This window comes from Orbicella franksi, chromosome 13, assembly GCF_964199315.1.
Source record: "Orbicella franksi chromosome 13, jaOrbFran1.1, whole genome shotgun sequence".
Taxonomy (NCBI): Eukaryota; Metazoa; Cnidaria; class Anthozoa; order Scleractinia; family Merulinidae; genus Orbicella; species Orbicella franksi.
In genome coordinates, this window is record NC_138157.1 from 5,706,609 (window position 1) to 5,726,833 (window position 20,225).

Consider the following 20,225-nt stretch of genomic DNA (forward strand, 5'->3'; position numbering starts at 1 on the left):
TACGGTTAGGCCTACGGTCCACAGTAATCCGTCACGTAAACGGAGCTTTTCGAAAACGCTCTTCAAACCGAAGGAATTTGAAAACGCCGGCTTTGAGTTTTCGTGTGGACGGAAAACATTTTAAAACGGACCTTTTCGAACACGATAGGATCAGGAGACCCACGTGATTCCCTGACCGAGATTTCCTCAAACAGAAATATAAAACGACCGCTGATTGTTGCGTTTTTAAATTCCTCCGGTGTAGTGTGGACGGCCGGGCCTAAGCTTCCTAAGACCTTCTGATGAAGTCAAAAACAGGCAAAGAATGCAAAGTGCTGTTATAACAATTTTATTAGCATGCATTCCCTCGTTTTCTTTTATTTTGGTATCAATAAATATAATTTTTCACGTTGTTATTGTAAGATAGTTGAGTGTCGGTGTGTAGATTCGTTGGTATGCGGGCTACGTAATTATGCTGAGAAGTGAACATTTCAGGAGATTGTCCGTTAGGAGTTGTCACTCGACGGCATCTCCGCTTTTGATCACTTCATTCTGGAAATTTTGTTTTCGTAAAATTTACGTGTTTTTGTTCGGTACATTTGTTGAATTAATACCTATCCAGGGCCGTTTATGTTTGTTGTAATAAACCATGTTAGGGCGGTTCTTGTCTGATCGATAAACGAGATGCCCCCTCCTATACGACTGGTGAAATTATTTTGTTTTCATTTCACTGCAGAGTGATTAGAAAACAAATCCTTTTGCAATTATCGCACGTCGTTATTTCCAGCGGCAAGCGCGGCAAGTTTTCGCATACAAATGGTTTTGGTCTGGTACTCCAACAAGCTTCAAAGAGAGTTGAGACGCTCTGCGTTAAGACTAGAATTCTACAAAAGTTTGACATTACACCCCATGGGGGGACTCCAACATGAAAAGGTCGGTGATGCTCGTCTTCCTGCTTGGGGGAATAAATCAAGGATTGTGATTTCACTTAGGGTGTTCAGGACTAAACGCCAGCATTGTTGGCCGTCATGTCTTTCAGGGTGCACTCGAAGAAATAATATAAAAAACGCTGTCATTTCCGTTTTAAGTGGTATCTTTTAGCGGTAAATTAATTCTCGACCCACGCCATCATTGGTCTCCTTTAGCGGCTTTAGGGGTTAAATTCAAATTTTCCGTCGAGCTTCCCCGAACATTTCACACGAGAGTCACTTCCCCAGGCTTCTCCTCTTATCCCCTTGTCAATATTATCAGCATGTGTGCATTACATTCATTAACAATTAGATTACGAGCTCGAGATTGCTATCACGCATAGAAAACGAGAGCGAATAATCTATTTGTTTTAGTATAAATCTACTAGTCGTTCAAAACTTTATCTAAATCCTCTTCACAGACCAAGAAGCGGCCGCCATTTTGTTAACAAAGACACACTGCTACGCTACTCACTATCTATCACAGAATAGATAGTGAATAGCGTAGCCAATCAGAGAACGGCAATTGTGATAGGACGCTTGTAGATTTATAATAAATGGATTCGGCAACAATCTTTACGTTTTAGCCTAACGCAAAACGGCTAGGCAAGCGATCACGACCCGAAAAACGTTAAATGATCTCAATTTTATAAAAACTTAGCTTTACTAAAAAAAAACACTAATAAATAAACGAAACGAACAAAACATTATATATAGTAAGCGATCCTCAGGTTAATTCAGGACCTAACTCACAGAAGACAGTATTTGTATTCACTGTATTGTAGTGGAACTAGCTTACAGTAGAGGGGAATATCATTAAAAAGGGATAAATGCTATTTGCATTTGAAAAGATTCCCCGCATGAGCCTCACTTGCAAGCTAGTTCCAGTCCAATACCGGGAATACGAATATGGTCAAAGTGACTGAGATTTAATAAAAATTTCTCGGTTCTGAATTTTAAGATGTACATCACTTGGACCAATTTTTAATGAAGCTATTTTTCTTGTCAATCCTTTGTTTTTCTTCTAGCTATTAGGAGAACGAGACCGTCCCTTGGTTGGGCCGCTGTGCCTTGATGGTGTCAAGTTCATGTAATGTCTTCAATTTGGACGTCAATTTATCCATGTCTTTTGGCGCTCGGCCCAGGTACTGGAGAACCCGTATGTACGTTTCCATCATCCACGCTCTGAAGCTCATGGCTCTGTCAATGACACAACGTGAAATCTGTCAGTCGCAGGAGCTCCAGCGAGAATTATCCTTAACGATTAGCATACCAGTCCCTTAACATTACCAAAAATGGCAACACTTAGTGATACACTGTCCAGACCAGACCACAGAAGGGAACATCTATCTCAAGAGACGTCACGTCACATCACGTCACGTCACGCCATGGCAGATCACGAACGTCGCGTAACTCAGGGACGCGGAGTGGGGATTTAGTATTTAGCAGTATTTTAGGGTTAGTTTAGTTTCTTTGGGCTAGATTAGGGTTAGGACGAGAATTAGCTTAGGTTAAGATTAGTTTACGAGTAAGGGTTAGGGTTAGCAATCAAATAAAGCAAGAGCTATTCTTGTTCGTCGTCCGTGATGTAGTGCTTCCCGTCTCAAACCCGACCAAAATATGGTCAGTGAATGTATGATGTCCAAGAAGTCTGTTGGTATGTGAAGATTGCATGTGACAAGGACGTCCTTAACGTATATGAGTATCATGGTTTTATAGTAGTACCTTATCCTGATATCAAGGACAAATGATTCAAAGGATGTCTTCACTTTTGACCACATGCTGTTATGTTTTATATCACCGTGAACTCCAGCGATGGCGCTGCAAAGTAAAGCCATAATGTTAAACTGACGATTTTAGCCTTTTTACCCAATAGAGTCGAGCAATTTTTCTGGTGGTACGTGGAATGGTAGCTTGGATGAAAGAGACTAAACACAATGAACGAAGAAGCATACTCAGAATAATTCAGAAAATAAATTTTTTGTGCCTCCAACGGGAGTAGAGCCCATGACCTTTTAAAAAGATTATCAGCATATTAACTTGAGTACTTTTTTCCTTCATTGTTCCTTTTTTTTATCGCTTCCAGAGCCATTTCTAAGAAACCAGTTTGACAAAGAAGGTGTGAAATAAATACAATAAAGCTTACTAACCATCTGGCCATAAGAACAAATCTATCCACTGGTTCTCCTAGTTCTTGATTGATGGCACGAACAGTGTTCAAGTTCCTAAATATGGATAACAAAAACTAGCTATAAATTATCTGAATAGACAGCAAGCATTTTGATATACCACACAAGTGAATAGTGCTTTTCGCGGGCTCTGATTGGTGAACTCCGAGGTGATTAGCAAGTACTATTCACCTCCGAGCAGCCGGCGCGAGAGATTTTAAAATTTCCGACCGCTTGTCACACATAAAATTAAGTTTTGGTCCGCTAATTATTCAGCTTGTGTGGTATATACTAAAACAACTATTCACCTCAGCGTCGGTGAAAGTAATGGATATTTACCTCGCCACTTCGCGGCTCGGCAAATATCCACCATTATTCACCTCCACTTCGGTGAATAATTGTTAATTATCGGGGGGTAGGGAAGAGAGATATTGTGGCCCAGAACAAGGAATGTTATTTACAGATATGAAAATAACGAAAATTGTTGCCGAAAGGATCATTTCATTTAACGGTAAAAAAAATTATCGTAAATCACAATAAGAAAAGGAAAATTAGACGAGATCCAAGGAAAATATTAAAAGCCATTAAAGTAAAGTGATGAAAGTAGCATTACACACAGTCACTTGGTGACTCAGTAGGTTCAACTGTGTCTGACAGAGGCCCCTGTTCTATCTCCAAGTAAAATGAGTAGTGCACGGGACTTACGCCCCCCCCCCCCCCCCCCACTCCCCTCCCCCCTCTACTCTTGACTGGTAAAAAAAGTATGTATCACTTCTTTGGGATGTGAAGAGCCAACAAAATGTCAGCGTTACAACAACAAGTTTTATAAAATAACTGAAAGTCTACTACGCGCGCTCTCATTCTCGAACGTTATGCAAACCCGAGACGTAGTTGAGGGTTTGCATAACTGTCTCGAATTCTCCCAACCCTCCTCGTGTTTAGATGAGGCCATGTAAAGACGAAAAAAGTGCTCTATTGCTTATATCACAAATGCTTTCACTTAATAAGCACCTGAAAACGAGAAGCATGCTTCTCGGGAGCTGCCTGAGAATGATAATCACTTTCTCAAAGTGTCCTTTAGCGAGTTTTGTCATGATTTCCAAGTCTTCGTCGGTTACTCGTGATGTGAATAACATGCCAGCGCTTCCCCACACAAACGGACGCTGAAGAAGGATCTGGCAAAAGTTTTCATAATCTGAAAAAAGAGTTTAGATAGTTAAAACTGATATTCAACTTGATGCCTTCTATTTTGGTCTGCGAAGTTTAAATTTTGGGAAAAGCTTGTAGAAAACACTGCTGAAAATTTCACGCAGGACGCAGAACATTGGGTTCAATTTTAACCTACACAACGAGAGAAAAGAATATCAACTATAAACTACACAAATCACAGAAGTAACGTTTACCATCTACTCCAAGTTGTTTACTGAAATGTTGCATGCGATCCTGGTCATTCAACACGATGGACTTCCACAGTAGGCACAAGGCAACTCTGTCCCTAGAAAAACAAGGTTATTGGATAAACAAAACTTTGCATGATGCAAGCGCTGGTTGGCGTAAGTGTCAAGATCTAGCCCCTTAGACTCTCAACTCTGAATCAAGAGTTCATGGATAGAGAACTGGCCGGGGTCGTAGTGTTGTGAAGTGCAAGATACAGGTGTACCGACTTCTGACAGTTCAGCTCTTAACTCAGAAAGATAAATGGGTGCCGTACTGCCGGGTAGACTAAAAGTATAGTCCCTCACTTGTCTGAGGGCTAGTCCAGTGGGTGACCACTCACACACGCGCGAAAATCACCTCAATGGAGACATCTCCGACGCGTAGCATCTCCTCACGCGAGGTGATTTGCGCGCGCGTTCGTGTGGTCACCCACTCGACTAAACTTGAGAAAAATGAGGAAAATGTCGCAGTTCATGGTGAAGAGGAATTGTTAGGGGAATTCTGACAAGATGCTGGCAGACCCACGACAGCTACTTGCATGTACAATGTAAGATATCGCTGACGGTATCGCCAGACGAGGAAAAGAAGTGCAGATCAAAAAACAAGCTAAAGGTTAAAATAAATTTTTCGCTTTACTGTATGCATACATGTAACACGGCGGCTATGTGATCCAAGTAAATGTCATCTGAGTTTATATTACCTGGGTTGAAGTGTCTCGTAAAGCCCATGGTCAATAATCACTATTTCAGCTTTATTGTCTTTGCCTTTCCTTACAAGAACTACGATAGAGAGGAAAATTAAGCTTAGTAAACGCAGGACATGGAAGAGGCAACAACAGCAAGAGCAAAAAATAACAGCAGCAGTTGACAACAACAACTGCAGCATGTCAAACTAGAAAATAACACATCAGGTCGGAGTTGTTCAAAGTCGCGCGATAATAAACAGTTATCACTGAACTTCATGTTTGATTGCTATTGATTTATTGGGTGCCCATGTAAGAGATGAACACAGGGTTAATGTTGTTGGGTTAAAACTGTGATTCTTGTTAAACTTTCAAACCTGGATTCGACGTCACGTGGCAAAATAAAGTGTTGTCTTTTTCCCAGTTCTCGCTATCTTCTTCTTGCATTTCCCGCCCTCTTGTCTCCTGCATCCCGTAGAGTTCCCACCCCCTTTACTCCGACCCCGTATGCCCCTCCATCGGACTTACCGTTCGCAGGATGAGGGTCACCGTGAATGAATCCACTGCGAAATAACTGCTCACCGAATGCTTTGATCATCTTCTCGTCAACCTAAGGACACATGAACAACATAGGAAGTGTATTGAATGTGCACACGTTTGTTTTGCTTGTTAATACCAGCCTTAAACTTAGCCGCCTTTTAAAAAGTAACACGTTAATATCCGAGAAACCAATTTCTGTTATTTGACCTCAGATTGACGAGGACGCTTGCCAAAAGTCCACTTTTAGCTTAGTGGCCGGACGCCAGAAGCCCTGTTTTGGAAATTTGGCTAAATTTCACCGAGTTCAATTTCTTAAAGAGATACCACTGAATTCGACACATTTTACCAAGAGTCAACGTCAAAGGCAAAAAGATTTGATCAAATGCCATTTTCTTTGGTGCTTTTTCTTCACATGACAAATGGTCATAAGTGAGTTATTGTAGACTTACATCAGCCACATCCAGTCCTCTCTGTTTGAGGCCCTCGACATCATCCACTTTACATGCATCAACGTACTCCGCCGTCAGCACACGCTGTAAATAAATATTCAGCATTATGGAGGGCATGAGTTGAAAAATGGGGCCTAAAATGTTTTAAGACAGTATTAAGTAGAGTAATCCGTCTCAATCATGCCCATTGTAGGTGTTGAAAATCCTTGTTCCTCTTCAGTTTTGCATCACGTTACCTACATCTTTTGCCTAACTTCTTACTCCAGTTAAAAAACCAATCTGTCACAACTTCGACTTCAAATATAGCGTAAACAACACAAGCTATCAAATAGTGATTCTTACCTTGGTAGTAAGATCCCAGTGTATTTCAGGCACGTAAACATAACTAAGGTGCTTCAACTCTTCTGCACATCTTTCACCATTGTGGCCTTCGTGTACGAAATCAAGCTCCTCCTTCAAGGTTTCTTGTAAGTCCTAGCAAAGAAGGGCATTTGTATAAATCCACAAACAGTCTATACTGCTACCTTTTTTGTCCAAACTCCAAGCAAGAGATTTAGTGGCAGGCATGTTGCTAGGTAATCTAAATGCAATATTACGTCAAGCATGAGCTACCAAGTGGAGTTGGGTTATAGCATAAAGCTCAAGGGGTGGACTCCATATAAAAGGGACGGGGATGCCCGTCGAAAATTTGGAAAACAACCCCTAAGAGGTATCAAAATACTGTTTTGTGGGCCTGGCTTTTTTCACCACTAAGAGGTACTAGTTCTAAAACAACACATTATCTCCTCTGAGTCATATTGTTTTGGCTCAATACCCTACCCCTTCAAATGCCTGCCATGGCAGGCTAGAGTCCCCCCTGGACACAAAACAAACTAAGTAGCCTCTGGAAACCTTTTCCTATATTATCCTTTTCCCAAGAACAGGTCTAATACATAAATAAAATTAAATTTTAAATTTGTGATTCCTTTTCTGTGAATTATTTAGCAAAATATGAATACCCTTAGCTGATAAGTTGATAAATTCCAACAACACATCAAGGCAAAACTTACATCAAGAACCCAAGCAAAAGCAAATGAAGGATGCATCCAGGCAATGACTTGCAGCAAGCGTTTTAATGTCCACAGGTCACCATCATATCTGTCCAGAAGGTCAATATATTGCATCTATTGTAAATGAACAACAAAGAAATAGTCACTATCACTAAAAAAACAGCCAGGTGCTTTTTAATGTCTGAAGTTCAGTCTCTATCTTTTGGCGACTTCAAGAATACAATTTGAACACTTTTTCAGTCGCATATCACAGTGCCACGTGAGCTGTGAACTCAAACCCTTAGCTTCCCCCCCACCCCTCACCCTCAGCTCACTGTAAGCCCCCTACCCAAAAAAATTATTCAACCAACCATACAAACAAAGAACCAACAACAACAACAGAAAAAAAAAAACCAGCTGGAGGAACATGACATGTCTTACAACTAGCCATTAGGAATTGTTTTCGCGTGAGAGGTCACAAATCTTTGATCGTGTTGTTGTTCAATGTTACCCTTGGTGCAATTTGACACTTTCCTTATTTCATCCACAGTATCCAGAACAAAGGAAAATACCAAGTTCTACAGAGTTAAATATTGAACCACAAGAACTACACAGATTGTGGTAAGCTATGCAGTAACAATCAGAATTTGTTTCTTGCCTTGACCGCCACCTCTCTGCCATCATGCCTCACAGCTCGGTGCACCTGGGCCAGACTAGCAGCTGCTATGGGATTGTAATCAAACTCCAGGAATAACTCATGAGCTTTCTTACCAAAGTCCTCAAGGAAAAGCTCATCAGCCTGAAATGGCACAAGTCAGAGTAGAAACCCTCTTTCACTTGATCAGGATTTTCAATCATTTTATAGTTCTGCAGTGTATGCATGGAGTGCAAAATCTGTCATTTGTTTGAGGTACAGAGTGGTTTCATTAACGTTTTCAGCAGGAGGGAAACTGGTTTTTACAGGTGAGCAAAGCTTTTTGAACTGAATTTCTTTATAAGTCAAAGCAGGCAGGCAAAATCATCCTCACAACTGGTCAATTGGCCTGATGCCCAGCCCTCAGTGAAACCCCTGTGTACACTGTAAGGAAAATAAATGGACTTTGAAAAATCCCTTTCATGAAATTCAGTGGTGAAGTTACTGTCTGGTTTTTAAATTTTATGTGTTGCCTCTAAATTTGAACCTTTTATACTAAGTACAACATTGCAGATCCTGTTTTGTGTTGCAACCATGGTCAATGTTCAATGGATAGTGTGGCAGTGACAAATGTTTGACCAAGTTTTCGAAGTATTTAATACTCTAAGGCAGCCTGTAGCTTAGGGCACAACACATCAATTGAAAAACAATTTGAACAACTGACCTCTCCATGTTTCCTTCGAAGAGCCTGCAGAAATAAGAATCTATGTCAGGAGAGAGTTGATAGATAGTCAACAGATCTTCTTCCTAATGGATTTCTGCGTGAAAACAAGTAGAGTACAGTGGCTCCCATGTATGTGTAGGTAGTAAATCCTGGGAGGGGGGTGGGGAACTCCCATATGAAAAGGTTGGGGATACCTGTCATCTCACGTAAGCGAGATATAAATCGAGGATTCTGGTCTCACTTAGGGTGTTATGATGAAACGCTACTATTTTTAGCTTTCAAAGTATCTTTTAGGCTGCTTTCGAAGAAATAATTATAAGAGAAGACACTTAACTCTTATTTCTGGTTTTTAGGCTCAGTTTCCACCAGTATCTTGAGTACAGTCTAATTTTACAGTCTACTAACTCAGGCTTCTTTCCTGAACAGGAGCTGGTAAACAAGCCTATTCCATTTTAATTTTATATAAAATACATTATGTATAGATTTAATTAATATATAGTACATTGTACACAAACACTGCCTGAGCAGCTAGGGCAAGAATGGTTCAAATCTTCTACAAAGGAAAACACCTTGAGGGACTTCTCAGTACCTTGTCTTGTAGTACTTGAAGAGTCTCTGTGTATTCCCGTGGCAGAATATGATTAAAACAAGCAAGACCTTGCCCTAGTTTGATGTAAAGCCCTCCATTGTCAACTGCTCCCACTACAATCCTGTCTGCTGCCCTCTGGTGACATTGTTTAATAGCTTGGGCATATTCCTCTCCATTCTAACAGCACATCATACAACACACAAGATAATTAATGAGATTACTACTTTTTAGTCGCAGATTGAAAAACATTCAGTTGTGCATGAAAATGTAATTAAAGACAATCTTGGTTTTTAAATTAAAATGTTCAGTAAACTGTCTAAAGATTTTGGATTGTTCTTTTTTTATTTATTTATTTATTTTTTTTGAATAACCTATTTGAATTTGAATTTGGATACTGAGGGAAAGAAATGTTTAACAACGGCAGCCCAAATTTTGCTATGCAGAAATCACGAAAGTAACTCTTTGCTACGAACAAAATTTACTTTGCAAGGGTTTGTAAGGCATTGTAATGTATGTAGGGGAAAACACGTGACTTGTGTGATAGTAGATACATAATACTACTCAAAAGCTTAATTTTTTTGTTTACTGGTATGTGGGTTTACATCTAACAAATTTTTTACCTACAGGATCTAATATGCGAAGAGTCCACCAGTAGTCTAAGGATATGTTCATACCAACATAGAAACACCTATTAAGACAAAAAATAAATGACAACATAAATTGGAATGCTGCCTATCTTTTAGCTAAAAAATGCACAAAGAGCACTAAGCTGATAGAGTTTCAGTTTAAATTCTTACATAGACGTGTACCAACCAATAACTTTTTATTTAGAATAGGTCTACAGGGCGATGAAAAGTGCAGTTTTTGTCACACCTCCTCTGAGTCAATAATTCATCTTTTTTGGTCATGCGGTCAAACATCTCACTTTTGGAATAAACTTACTGAATGGCTGAAAAACTTAAAGTTACTTCCTAGAGACTATGCTTTGACAAATATTACTGCTTTGGGTCTGGGGCCAGATATCTCTCAATTTGCCCTTCTTATAAATTACTGCTTTCTCTTAGCACGATATCACATATGGCTCGCTAAAACAAAAAATGATCATCCAAATCTTACGCTTTTCATATGCACACTAAAATTACAATATGAGATAGAAACAAAAAGTGGAGACACGAAGAAATGGAAACCTCTTACAGGATACATGAGGATTTAATTAATATTTTAGATTATATTTTCTGTAGGGTTATCTATCTCCTACCATTACTCTATTTCTAATCTCCTGTCAGATGCATAACTCATTTTACTTTTAATGTACCACGTGCCTTTGGTCTGTTTTTTTATGTTTCCGTACTACAACCTCAAGCTGTAATGATAACTAGCTATTTTTCTTCTCAGTTTTTTTTTTCTTTGCCCCTTGTCGTCACTGTATTTCTTAATTGTGTAAGTCGTGTAACTGTATTTGTTAGTAATGTAAGTCGTTTAGTTATTGTAATTTAAATAGTGTAAATAATTAGAGCAATATAATGTAAATAGAGTTAGTGTTGTAAGTAAAAAAAAAAAAAATAAAAAAAAATAAACAGTTAACTGGTTAATGGAAAATAAATATTTGGGTAAATCCGCCAGTGTAAAATGAAGACTGTGGACTGCACACTGGAGGTTAAATAGCCTGTTCTAGGCTCTCATTTTTCTTGATAGGGTTCTTGGCGAGTTTGGCAGAGTTAAGCCTTCATGAATAGTTGTTCCATTTTTCGTGAGACTGTGCCTGCTGGCTTTTGATCGAGTAACTTTGAAGTGGATAGCTTCAAGATTGCGTATCTTTTGAGATGACTATACATATATCATACTTCTGACAACCTTGTAATATGTTTGCAACTGCACAGCCTGTCCTAGAATACTGTATGCACAGGATGTACCAGAATATGCTCAAGCACTGGTCAACTTGTAGGCAAATGGCATGACACTGCTTAACAACAACAACAACAAGAATGCCTCATGCATGAAGTCACATGATATGGCAGTTTTTGAGAGTCGGAGGAGGGGGGGTCTTAATTCTTAGGGTGCGTTCCTCTGGGGTGATCTGGATCAGAATCAGTGATCCATTAGATCACTCGGATCATGGGTGCATCAAAGGAACCGATAAATCCACTCTCGTCACGGATTCATCGGTTCCTTTGATGCATCATGATCCGAGTGATCTTGGATCACTGATCCTGATCCAGATCACCCCAAAGGAACACACCCTTAGATTTCGAGATTCGGAGGGGGTCTGATCTTATATTATGTCTTAGCTTTTGAGGCAACCCCTGTGGAGTGAAAAGAGTCTGTTGAGTTATTTTAACTAACCTGAAAAATCTTCCTATTCCCTCGACTGAAACTCTTAGTCTTCTACGTTGTTTAGCTTCCCAAAGTCTGTTATAATACGCCGTGAAACCCAACACAGACGTGGCCGTTCCAAAAAAAACCCAAAAACCTCTTCTTTGAAACAGTTTTTTTCTTGCAGTGTTCTCCGATGCCACTGAGCTTTTTAGTCGTAAACGATTCGTTCTACATCTATATAAACAAAGCGTAAAATTGCTCCTAGTTAGGTTTGACCAAAGTGAGCGTGACCCGGCCGCCATCATTGTTTTTCGTGTGTATATTTCAAACCTTCGTACTTGACGTAGCTTGCCCGGAAGATGGGAGTCTGGAGCCAAGAGTCAAGATGGCGGTCAACGAAAGGGTGAACGCACGAGGTTGGCCGAGAAATCGAGCGGCAAGCAACGCAGGAAAATACATGACCGGGCCACAAGGAGCACAAGTAGATCGTACAGTACGACTGTAAGTGTTTATATTGGGAATTACTTCGTTTGCTTGCCTTAGGATTGTGTGCTTTCCGCAACTGTGTTCAGCATTCGTTATCAGCTTCGGTAATTCAGTTCTTAATTTAACTTTAGCTTCACTGATATTTTGGTCTCTAGCTAGCTTACTAGAGGGAACAATATAGGCGTAAAGTAATATTAAATCAAGCTGAACTAGAATCCTGAAGAGCAATTTCTGTCTTGATCTACATTGCAGACTGTAGAGCACAATCACATACATTTAGAATGACTACTGACAACACAGATTACGGCGTCAGTACAGCCGTCTCAGTGTTTGACATACTGTACACTATAGAGTTTGAACTCATTACACTCATGAATTCGAAACCTGCTGGAAAATACTCTTTAATTTTCAATGTGAAACTTCAGTAGTCATCTGATAATAAATATAAGTCGACTTATTCCATTTCGGGAATGCTCTTTTAATGATTTAGTTGGTACATGTACAAGACTTGCTTGTTCCCTTGCCCATTGAGCAAGTGAGAATGAAAAGTTACTTGCCCAGAAGGAGAATCTACTTGTCCCAGATGACCGAACGACACTTTTTTTGAGCCCTGTTATAAGCTTAAGTTTTATATTATGTATATTAAGCTTATGTGTATAATAGATTTGTTTTAATTCATTGAAGGTACCCCTTGACAAATTACACATTTGGTACAAAAGAAGCGTTATATGAAAAGGATAGGTAAGTCAAAGATTGTTATTTCAGGTAAGAACCACTGTATGTGATCATAGACATGGAAAACATGAGTGGACCATGTGTGGTCAAATGCAGCTTCCCTTCACTCTACATACTGTTCACTCATATTCCACTGCCAGCTATATTTCTTCATTGTCTTACAATTTTTGAGAAACCCCACGCAAGAAAGAAATCAATCAATCAAGGTCAGTGCACATGATTGTATTAAGTAAAGGTTTTTACCTGATTCTGACTGGGGTAAAGGGAAGAAAAACAAACCATTATGTACAATACTTTTGTCTGAGATGATTTAGTAGATGTTTGCCTCATTTTTGAAATGCGTTTAATGTATTTATGTGCTTATACAATTAACTGCATTTTCTTTTACAGCTCTGTTCAAGCGAGATTTACTCGAATGAGGTATGGAAAACATACAAAGCATTGTAGCTATTCAGCTGCAGCGATAATAGTCACTTAGGGCTTCTGTACCACAGTTGCTGAGACAAAAAAGCTGTTGTTTATTCCCAGCATAGGTTGGCTGATGCCATCATGGTTGCCTTCATCAGAACTGAAGCTATTTATTTTGTCCCAGTAACCAGGCCAGAGTGTTCATGTGGGAAGAAAAACATGCTATTCTGCCTGGTTACTGAGATCTTGGTAATCTGGTATCCCACTTTCTTATGCAAACACTATGGTTTTTAAAAAACGAAATAGTGCTGGGCTGCATCTTGGAAAGTACATTAGCCCTGTTGACCAGGCTCACACAAAGAAGCTTTGATGATAAGAAAAAGTCAAATTATTGACAAAAAAAAAGCGTGGTATAATTATATCACTTGTTGCGTAAGAAATATGTAGTAACATTTCAATATTTAAGAAATAGGAAAAATTTATGTACTGTGTTTCTATCAAGTTTTACAAATGTAGTATAACTCTGCTAACTATGTTCTATCTTGAATGCTGTTCTCTGATTGGCTATGCTGCTCACATTCTATTTTGTTTGAGATAGTTAGTAGCATAATAGTGTACACTCGTTAGCAAAGTGACTGCTGCTTCTTTGCATTTTCGAGGTGTCCGTGAAGAGGATTTAGATAAAGTTTTCAACAACTAGCAGATTTATACTAAAACAATAAGATTATTCACTTTCAATTTCTACAGTATGCATAATAGTTGACTCGGGCTGCACCCTTGTCAGCTCTCATGTGATAGAAATCTCAAGCTCATAATCTAATTGTTAAATAGAAATACAAGTGGAAATTTGGGAGAGCGAGAAATTTGTGGGAACACGAGCCAACAGGTGAGTAGTTCCACAGCTTGTTCAAGTTTTGCCAAACTTCCATGAGTGTTTCTATAACTCGATAGCAACACAAAGAACATGTTTTCTGTTTCTTTTAGAAAATTCCACAACCAAAAAAAAAACAAACAACTTGTTTACTTTGGTCATCAACATTTAAATTCTCTTTGCTTGTGCCAACATTACCTCAACAGCTGGTTCTGTGTTGCTAGTGAGTTACACATGTAGAAACTCAAATTTTAAAGTTTTAAAGTTTTCTTTGGTCTACAGTATTTTCTAAACACATTTGGGGTGCTTTGGCCTGCTTTGTTATTGGTTGTCATTAGAAGAGTGACCTTGGTACATTCCAAGATATTTACACTGAATTTGCCTTCTGCTGTTTTATTGCTCATTTTAGAGAGGAATATGATAAATTTGGCATGAGGAAGACTGTTGAAGGAGTGCTGATTGTTCATGAACATGGTTTGCCACATGTCTTACTGCTTCAGTTGGGAACAACATTTTTTAAGCTGTAAGTTGCTTTTCTACTGAATATAGCTTATTGAAGGAAATTAATAGCTCCATGAAGTTAACATGAATTTAATTACTTTAACTGTATCATTGATGTTTACCAATATTTTTACGTGTGCCTGTAATGTTTACTTTTATTTGCAAGGCCTGGTGGTGAACTTGTTGCCGGGGAAGATGAAATAGATGGACTTAAAAGATCTATGACTGAGGTAAACAGTTTAATAATATATTTCACGAATACATGTACTCGTAGTTTACTTGTTTGCAGAGGTCTGCAGGCATAAACCCTTAGATGCATTGCGGACCTATGATCTCAGATTGTGGCAATCTTGGATCATCGCTATGCAGCAAAGGAGCCTTGAAGTTATTGCTCTTTGCCTGTATTGCATGCATAAAATAATGTAGAAAACTGTTTGACTTATAATTTTGCTGGTGATTACTGGTAAGCATGTACATGTTGATGTAGATAAATAACAAAATTATAACTTGCTGATTTATTGATGGTCAGATCCTGGGCCGTCCTGAGCAGGGGGCTGAGGTGGACTGGGTCGTAGAGGACAGCTTAGGGAACTGGTGGAGACCGAACTTCGAAGCCCCACAGGTATTGCTTAATTCTGTTGAATTATTATTCCTTGTCCAGTGATAAACAACATACATGCCAACTTGAGATTTGCTCAGTATAATTTGAATCTGATTCTGATTCAAAGGATTACCAGAGCCTTGGTGATAATTCATGGCCATTCTGCTTTGTAGAAAATTTCTTGTTCTACTGTGGGGATGGTTTACTTATTACACTCCTCATTGGTTTGAAGTTGATGCAACATAATTGTGTAGTCTGGGTTACAATCCATTTTTTTTTTCCTTTTTTTTCTGAAATATCCAAGTTGACTTATTTAGGAAAAGATCGAAGCTGCTCTGCTAGCAGGGTACCAAGTTATGTGATCTGATGATAACACTTAAGACTATATATTTACGTACCATTGTAGAGTAGTCAGAATTATTGAGTTTTAAGTTTATAAAATCTGTGCTTATTGCATATGTACATGTTGTACATGTGTGAAAATTATTGATGTTTATGTGTGGTGTGTTTGTTTTGTGGCAGTATCCATATATTCCTGCTCATATAACCAAGCCCAAAGAACAAAGAAAACTTTTCCTGGTTCAACTTGGAGAGAAAGGTAGTGATTTCAAAGGCCGTTTTAGATTATTTACTATACATGATTGCATAAAAAGGCATCAACACTTCATTTTGCATCTTCTTAAGTTTTCTGTGAGTCTCACACACTGGAATATAGTAGTAATACTTTTTATTCGGTTTCGCTAGCAACTTGTGTTAAATCACAAACCATAACAAAAACATCAAGTTAGTTTGTCCCAAAAATAGAAACTACATGTCATGAACAGGTCACCGGTCACGGATTTGAAATTTTGTTCAACTTTAAGATAGATGTTCTTGTTTTGATTTCAGCCAACTTCGCTGTCCCTCGTAACTACAAGTTAGTAGCGGCTCCGTTGTTTGAGCTGTATGATAACTCTCCTGGTTATGGGCCAGTTATAGCAAGCCTTCCACAAGCACTTAGCAGGTCAGTTATACATGTACCAAGAGCTTTTCGTCGTTTATTGCGATGCGGGAAGCGACCTTCATTTTGAAATAAACCCCGAAATAGTAGGTTTCTATCATGGACAAGTGCCAAATAGCTAGTGATACACGAAAACGAAACAAGGATGGTTAGGATCGGGGAAGGTTAGGACGGATTACGAACAACGAGCCTTGAAAACTTAGGCTGTTGGTGGTTGCCTCTGATAAAATCAATAACGGTTTACGTTATCGTTCTGGAAGATTACGTTGTTTTTCGGCAGCTAACTTTAAAACAAGACTTAGTTTTCAGTTCAAATGATTAAGTTTAGATTTCCTGCATCTTCAGTGTTACATGGTTAGCAGGGGACGTTAAAGAACCCACACACGTACATGTATCGCGAAGGGCACGAAGTTCCCGGTGTTGTGGTCTGGCCTTGTCTGATGGGCTGGTGCTTCACATAGGGTTAACCTCATTGCACCTTTCCCCCTTGGACAGAGTTGTCCAAGAAAAATTGCTATATCTAAGTTTCCGTACTTGCTAACCAAAACACCTTTACATATAAATCGGCGTGTACAACAAAATTTCTCCCATTTTTGAATGACGCATGTATTGTTGTTTATCTAATTGTCTTTTGTTTGCTTTGCAGGTTTAGCTTTATATATTTATAAATAAAGTGACTTCGCAAGACAGGCACTGAAGATGACAGATGGATAACGAATTTTTTATTGATGTTTAGACCTCTTTTCTCTTTCCTTGTCATTTTTTGTATTTATTTCTCATAATGTGTTTAGTATAATATAAATGTATGCTTTGTTTTTAGCAATAAAACACGTAAAATGCTGTACATAACAAATTATAAACTAGAGTGTCAAGTTGCACCTACCTTTTACAGTGATTGCTGCGACGAAGTAATATATCAAAGACGAAAGAAGGACATCGAGAAGTGAGTTGATAATACGACGCGCATCAAGGTGTTTGGAAATAAGGTCAAACAAGGTTTGTTTCTTCTCAATCGGAAATAAAACTAAGGAGAAATTGGTGAAAAAAAATCGTAAAAATCTCTGCTTATTACCGTCAGATATCCAAACACAGTCACGGTTATGATTTCCTTTGTTAAAACTCGATTAATTATGAAGGATTTGAGAACTGTTATGCATTGCCAGGCAGTCAAAAAAAAAAAAAAACTTTACAGCTTGGGTAGTCACGTAGTCACGTTAAGTTCCCGAGCGATTGCGAAGGACACTAGGGTAGAAATAGCTTAAACGCAAATGGAGAAGCATTCTCCCGGCTTACAGTGCTTTTGGTCATCACATTGGCTTGTTTCTATCCAAATGCACATAACTATTGGAAAATGTTTCAAATAATGATGCCCAGCTCAGCACAGCACAATTAAGGTATTTTACTTGACGCAGATCTTTCTCAAAATATATTTCCAAAGAAATCATGAAATTGACCAAGTAATGAAAAGTGGATGGCATAAACTTTCGGTTATAAACACTTTTTCTACCCATATTTCTGATAGAAGTAAATGAAAACTCGAGTTAGAAGTCTATATCTGAGCTTAGAACGAGAAAATTTTGGGACGCGCGGATGAAACACACCCGCAAAGGAATGTGTCGGAGTGTGCGCCTCAACTGATCTGCTGTGTATGTGATTTTGAGTCCGCCTAACCCCCTGAGCGATGAGAGTGATCATAGAGGCCTGTCGCACCAGGAGAGGATCAATGGCAAGATAGCTGATTCCCCATATAGGCCTTATTAACACCCACGCGACGCGCGTGCTAACATCCGTCGAAGAACTGGGCACCATGTCTAAAAATAACTTGAGGATTATCTTGTGAATAAGGCTTATATGGGGGATTCACTCTCACGCCTACTCTTCATGCTCTCTTGTTTTGCACTTCACAGTGCGATGAGAATTCGGACTGACTCAGTTGAAGTGACCTAAAGAATTAAGAGCGCTAGCGCTGTAGGGAATACAACGGAAGTCGGTACCCTTGGGTAAAGTTATTATCTATCACAATGGAAAACCTGCCACCAAACAGTGAAGACCTGCAGTAATATCATTGTTTTCCTTGCTAATTGCAAGATTAACATTGGAATTCTTCTTGTTGTTAATCCCTCCTCCGTGTTATTTGATTTATTAGCGAACAGTAAAGACCAGTAAAGAGATCTAAACAACTGATCACATCTTTTAACAGTAGAGAAAAACGCTACAAAGAATGGGCTACTGCTTACACTTGAGATTAAGAACTGGAATCAAATGTCTTCTCTTCGTATTGCTTGAAATCGGTCTGACAATCATTGGCCAAGGTAAAAAGCCACATATTATTTTCATCTTAGCAGACGATTTGGGCTTCAACGACATCGGCTACCATAACTCGAAAATCGAAACAAAAGTCTTGGACGAATTAGCTCGCATGGGAGTTCGACTAGAAAATTACTACGTTCAGCCAATTTGCACACCAACGAGGGCGCAGCTTTTAACAGGACGCTATGATATTCACACTGGTCTACAACACGGCATCATTTGGCCCTCACAGGCAAATGCTTTACCGAGTAACGAAACGACAATCGCAGCGAAATTGAAAGAGAGTGGTTATAGAACTCACTTGATTGGAAAATGGCATCTGGGGTTCTATAAAAAAGAATTCGTCCCAACACGAAGGGGATTTGATTCGTTTTACGGATTTTTAACAGGTGGTCAGGATTATTACACCCATCGCAATCGACTTGGGTTTCCTAAAGAAGGTTACAAGTTTTTGAACGGTTATGATTTTTGGCGGAATGAGGAGCTTATACGAGACGTAGTCGGCGACTACACAACAATCCTTTTCGCTGAGGAAGCGGAGAGGATAATTACAGAACACGACCCGAAGAGTCCACTTTTCTTGTTTTTGTCGTTTCAAGCTCCTCATGCACCTCTTCAGGTGCCCAAGCGATTTTTGAAGACTTACAAAAGCATAAAAGATCATAATCGGCGCGTTTACGCTGCCATGGTTTCGTGCATGGACGAGGCTGTTGGCAACGTGACGCGGGCGCTGAAAAAACGCGGCTTATGGAAAGACACCGTGTTAATTTTTAGCAGTGATAATGGCGGACAGGTCACCGTCGGAGGTAATAATTGGCCACTGCGAGGTTGGAAAGCTTCGCTTTGGGAAGGCGGCATAAAAAGTGTAGGCTTCGTGAACAGTAAACTGATTCAAACACCTGGAAGAATTCACACAGGGCTGACGCATGTTTCAGACTGGTTCCCAACCCTCGCGCACTTGGCCGAGGCATCAGTTGAGACGATTCCACTGGATGGAGTTAATCAATGGGCGAGCATCAGTGAGAACAAACCGTCTCTAAGGAAAGAAATCCTACATAATATCGACCCTATTGATGAATTCTGGGGAACGTCAGACGGTTATTCCCATTGCCGTAATGCTGCTCTTAGGAGAGGAGATTGGAAACTACTCCTTGGTTGCCCAGGAAATGGAGACTGGGTTCCAGCAGCGGAAATGGGCCGATTGACCCAGTCTTCCTGTAACCAACACAAAATTAATAGTGTTTTTCTTTTTAACGTTACTAATGATCCCGAAGAAAGGGATGAGATATCTAAGCAGCACCCGGATGTAGTGCGTGATTTACTGGCCAGGCTGGAAAAGTACAATTTTACTGCGATACCCGCCCGGTTTCCACAGCCCGATCCTAATTCCAAACCGAACAGGCATTGTGGTGTCTGGGTACCGTGGATGGATAAATGAACTCGCTATTAAGATAGTGGAGTTCTGTGGTTTTGTTGTAGGCTGTCAACGTTAGACTGAATCAAAATTCCTGCATCATTTTAATAATTAACCAAATCAATCCTATAGAGGCCAACTTTCATTCGTAAATCGACAAAATAACCACATTTCGACTGAACTCCGTCACAAGTGTCTCTGAACTTTCTTTCATATTCTGTTTCAAGCGCGAAAACCCACTCTGCGCACTACGTAAAAAGCGTTCAGCCATCACGGGCAAACTATTTTAGCCTCGATCAGTAACCAAGTGTCCTTGATTATGAAAAGAGCATTCTGTCTGAATGTAGCAGTTTGGCGTAGCTCGTGTACATCTAACCACCTCCTC

The 20,225-nt window shown here is 39.5% G+C and overlaps 2 protein-coding genes and 1 pseudogene across 2 annotated transcripts; 2 read left to right on the forward strand and 1 right to left on the reverse strand.

Annotated features, from left to right (window-relative positions):
• Positions 1-298: 298 nt before the first annotated feature.
• LOC145466141 (putative aarF domain-containing protein kinase 5) lies at positions 299-11,819 on the reverse strand. Its single transcript, XM_081449909.1, has 15 exons — positions 11,542-11,819; positions 9,823-9,886; positions 9,199-9,375; positions 8,610-8,633; positions 7,910-8,050; positions 7,273-7,386; positions 6,566-6,697; positions 6,224-6,307; positions 5,763-5,844; positions 5,253-5,331; positions 4,519-4,610; positions 4,127-4,310; positions 3,098-3,172; positions 2,673-2,768; positions 299-2,147 (listed from the first exon to the last, which is right to left on the reverse strand). The coding sequence occupies exons 1-15, from the start codon at positions 11,817-11,819 to the stop codon at positions 1,979-1,981; spliced, it is 1,791 nt and encodes a 596-aa protein (XP_081306035.1). The 3' UTR covers positions 299-1,978.
• A 79-nt stretch (positions 11,820-11,898) lies between these two features.
• Positions 11,899-16,976, forward strand: LOC145466144 (cleavage and polyadenylation specificity factor subunit 5-like). The gene is made up of 9 exons (XM_081449911.1): positions 11,899-12,015; positions 12,685-12,741; positions 13,126-13,155; positions 14,424-14,537; positions 14,682-14,745; positions 15,045-15,137; positions 15,639-15,714; positions 16,005-16,119; positions 16,763-16,976. The coding sequence occupies exons 1-9, from the start codon at positions 11,900-11,902 to the stop codon at positions 16,782-16,784; spliced, it is 687 nt and encodes a 228-aa protein (XP_081306037.1). The 5' UTR covers position 11,899; the 3' UTR covers positions 16,785-16,976.
• Positions 16,977-17,095: 119 nt separating this feature from the next.
• LOC145466142 (arylsulfatase I pseudogene) lies at positions 17,096-20,118 on the forward strand (annotated as a pseudogene).
• Positions 20,119-20,225: the final 107 nt, after the last annotated feature.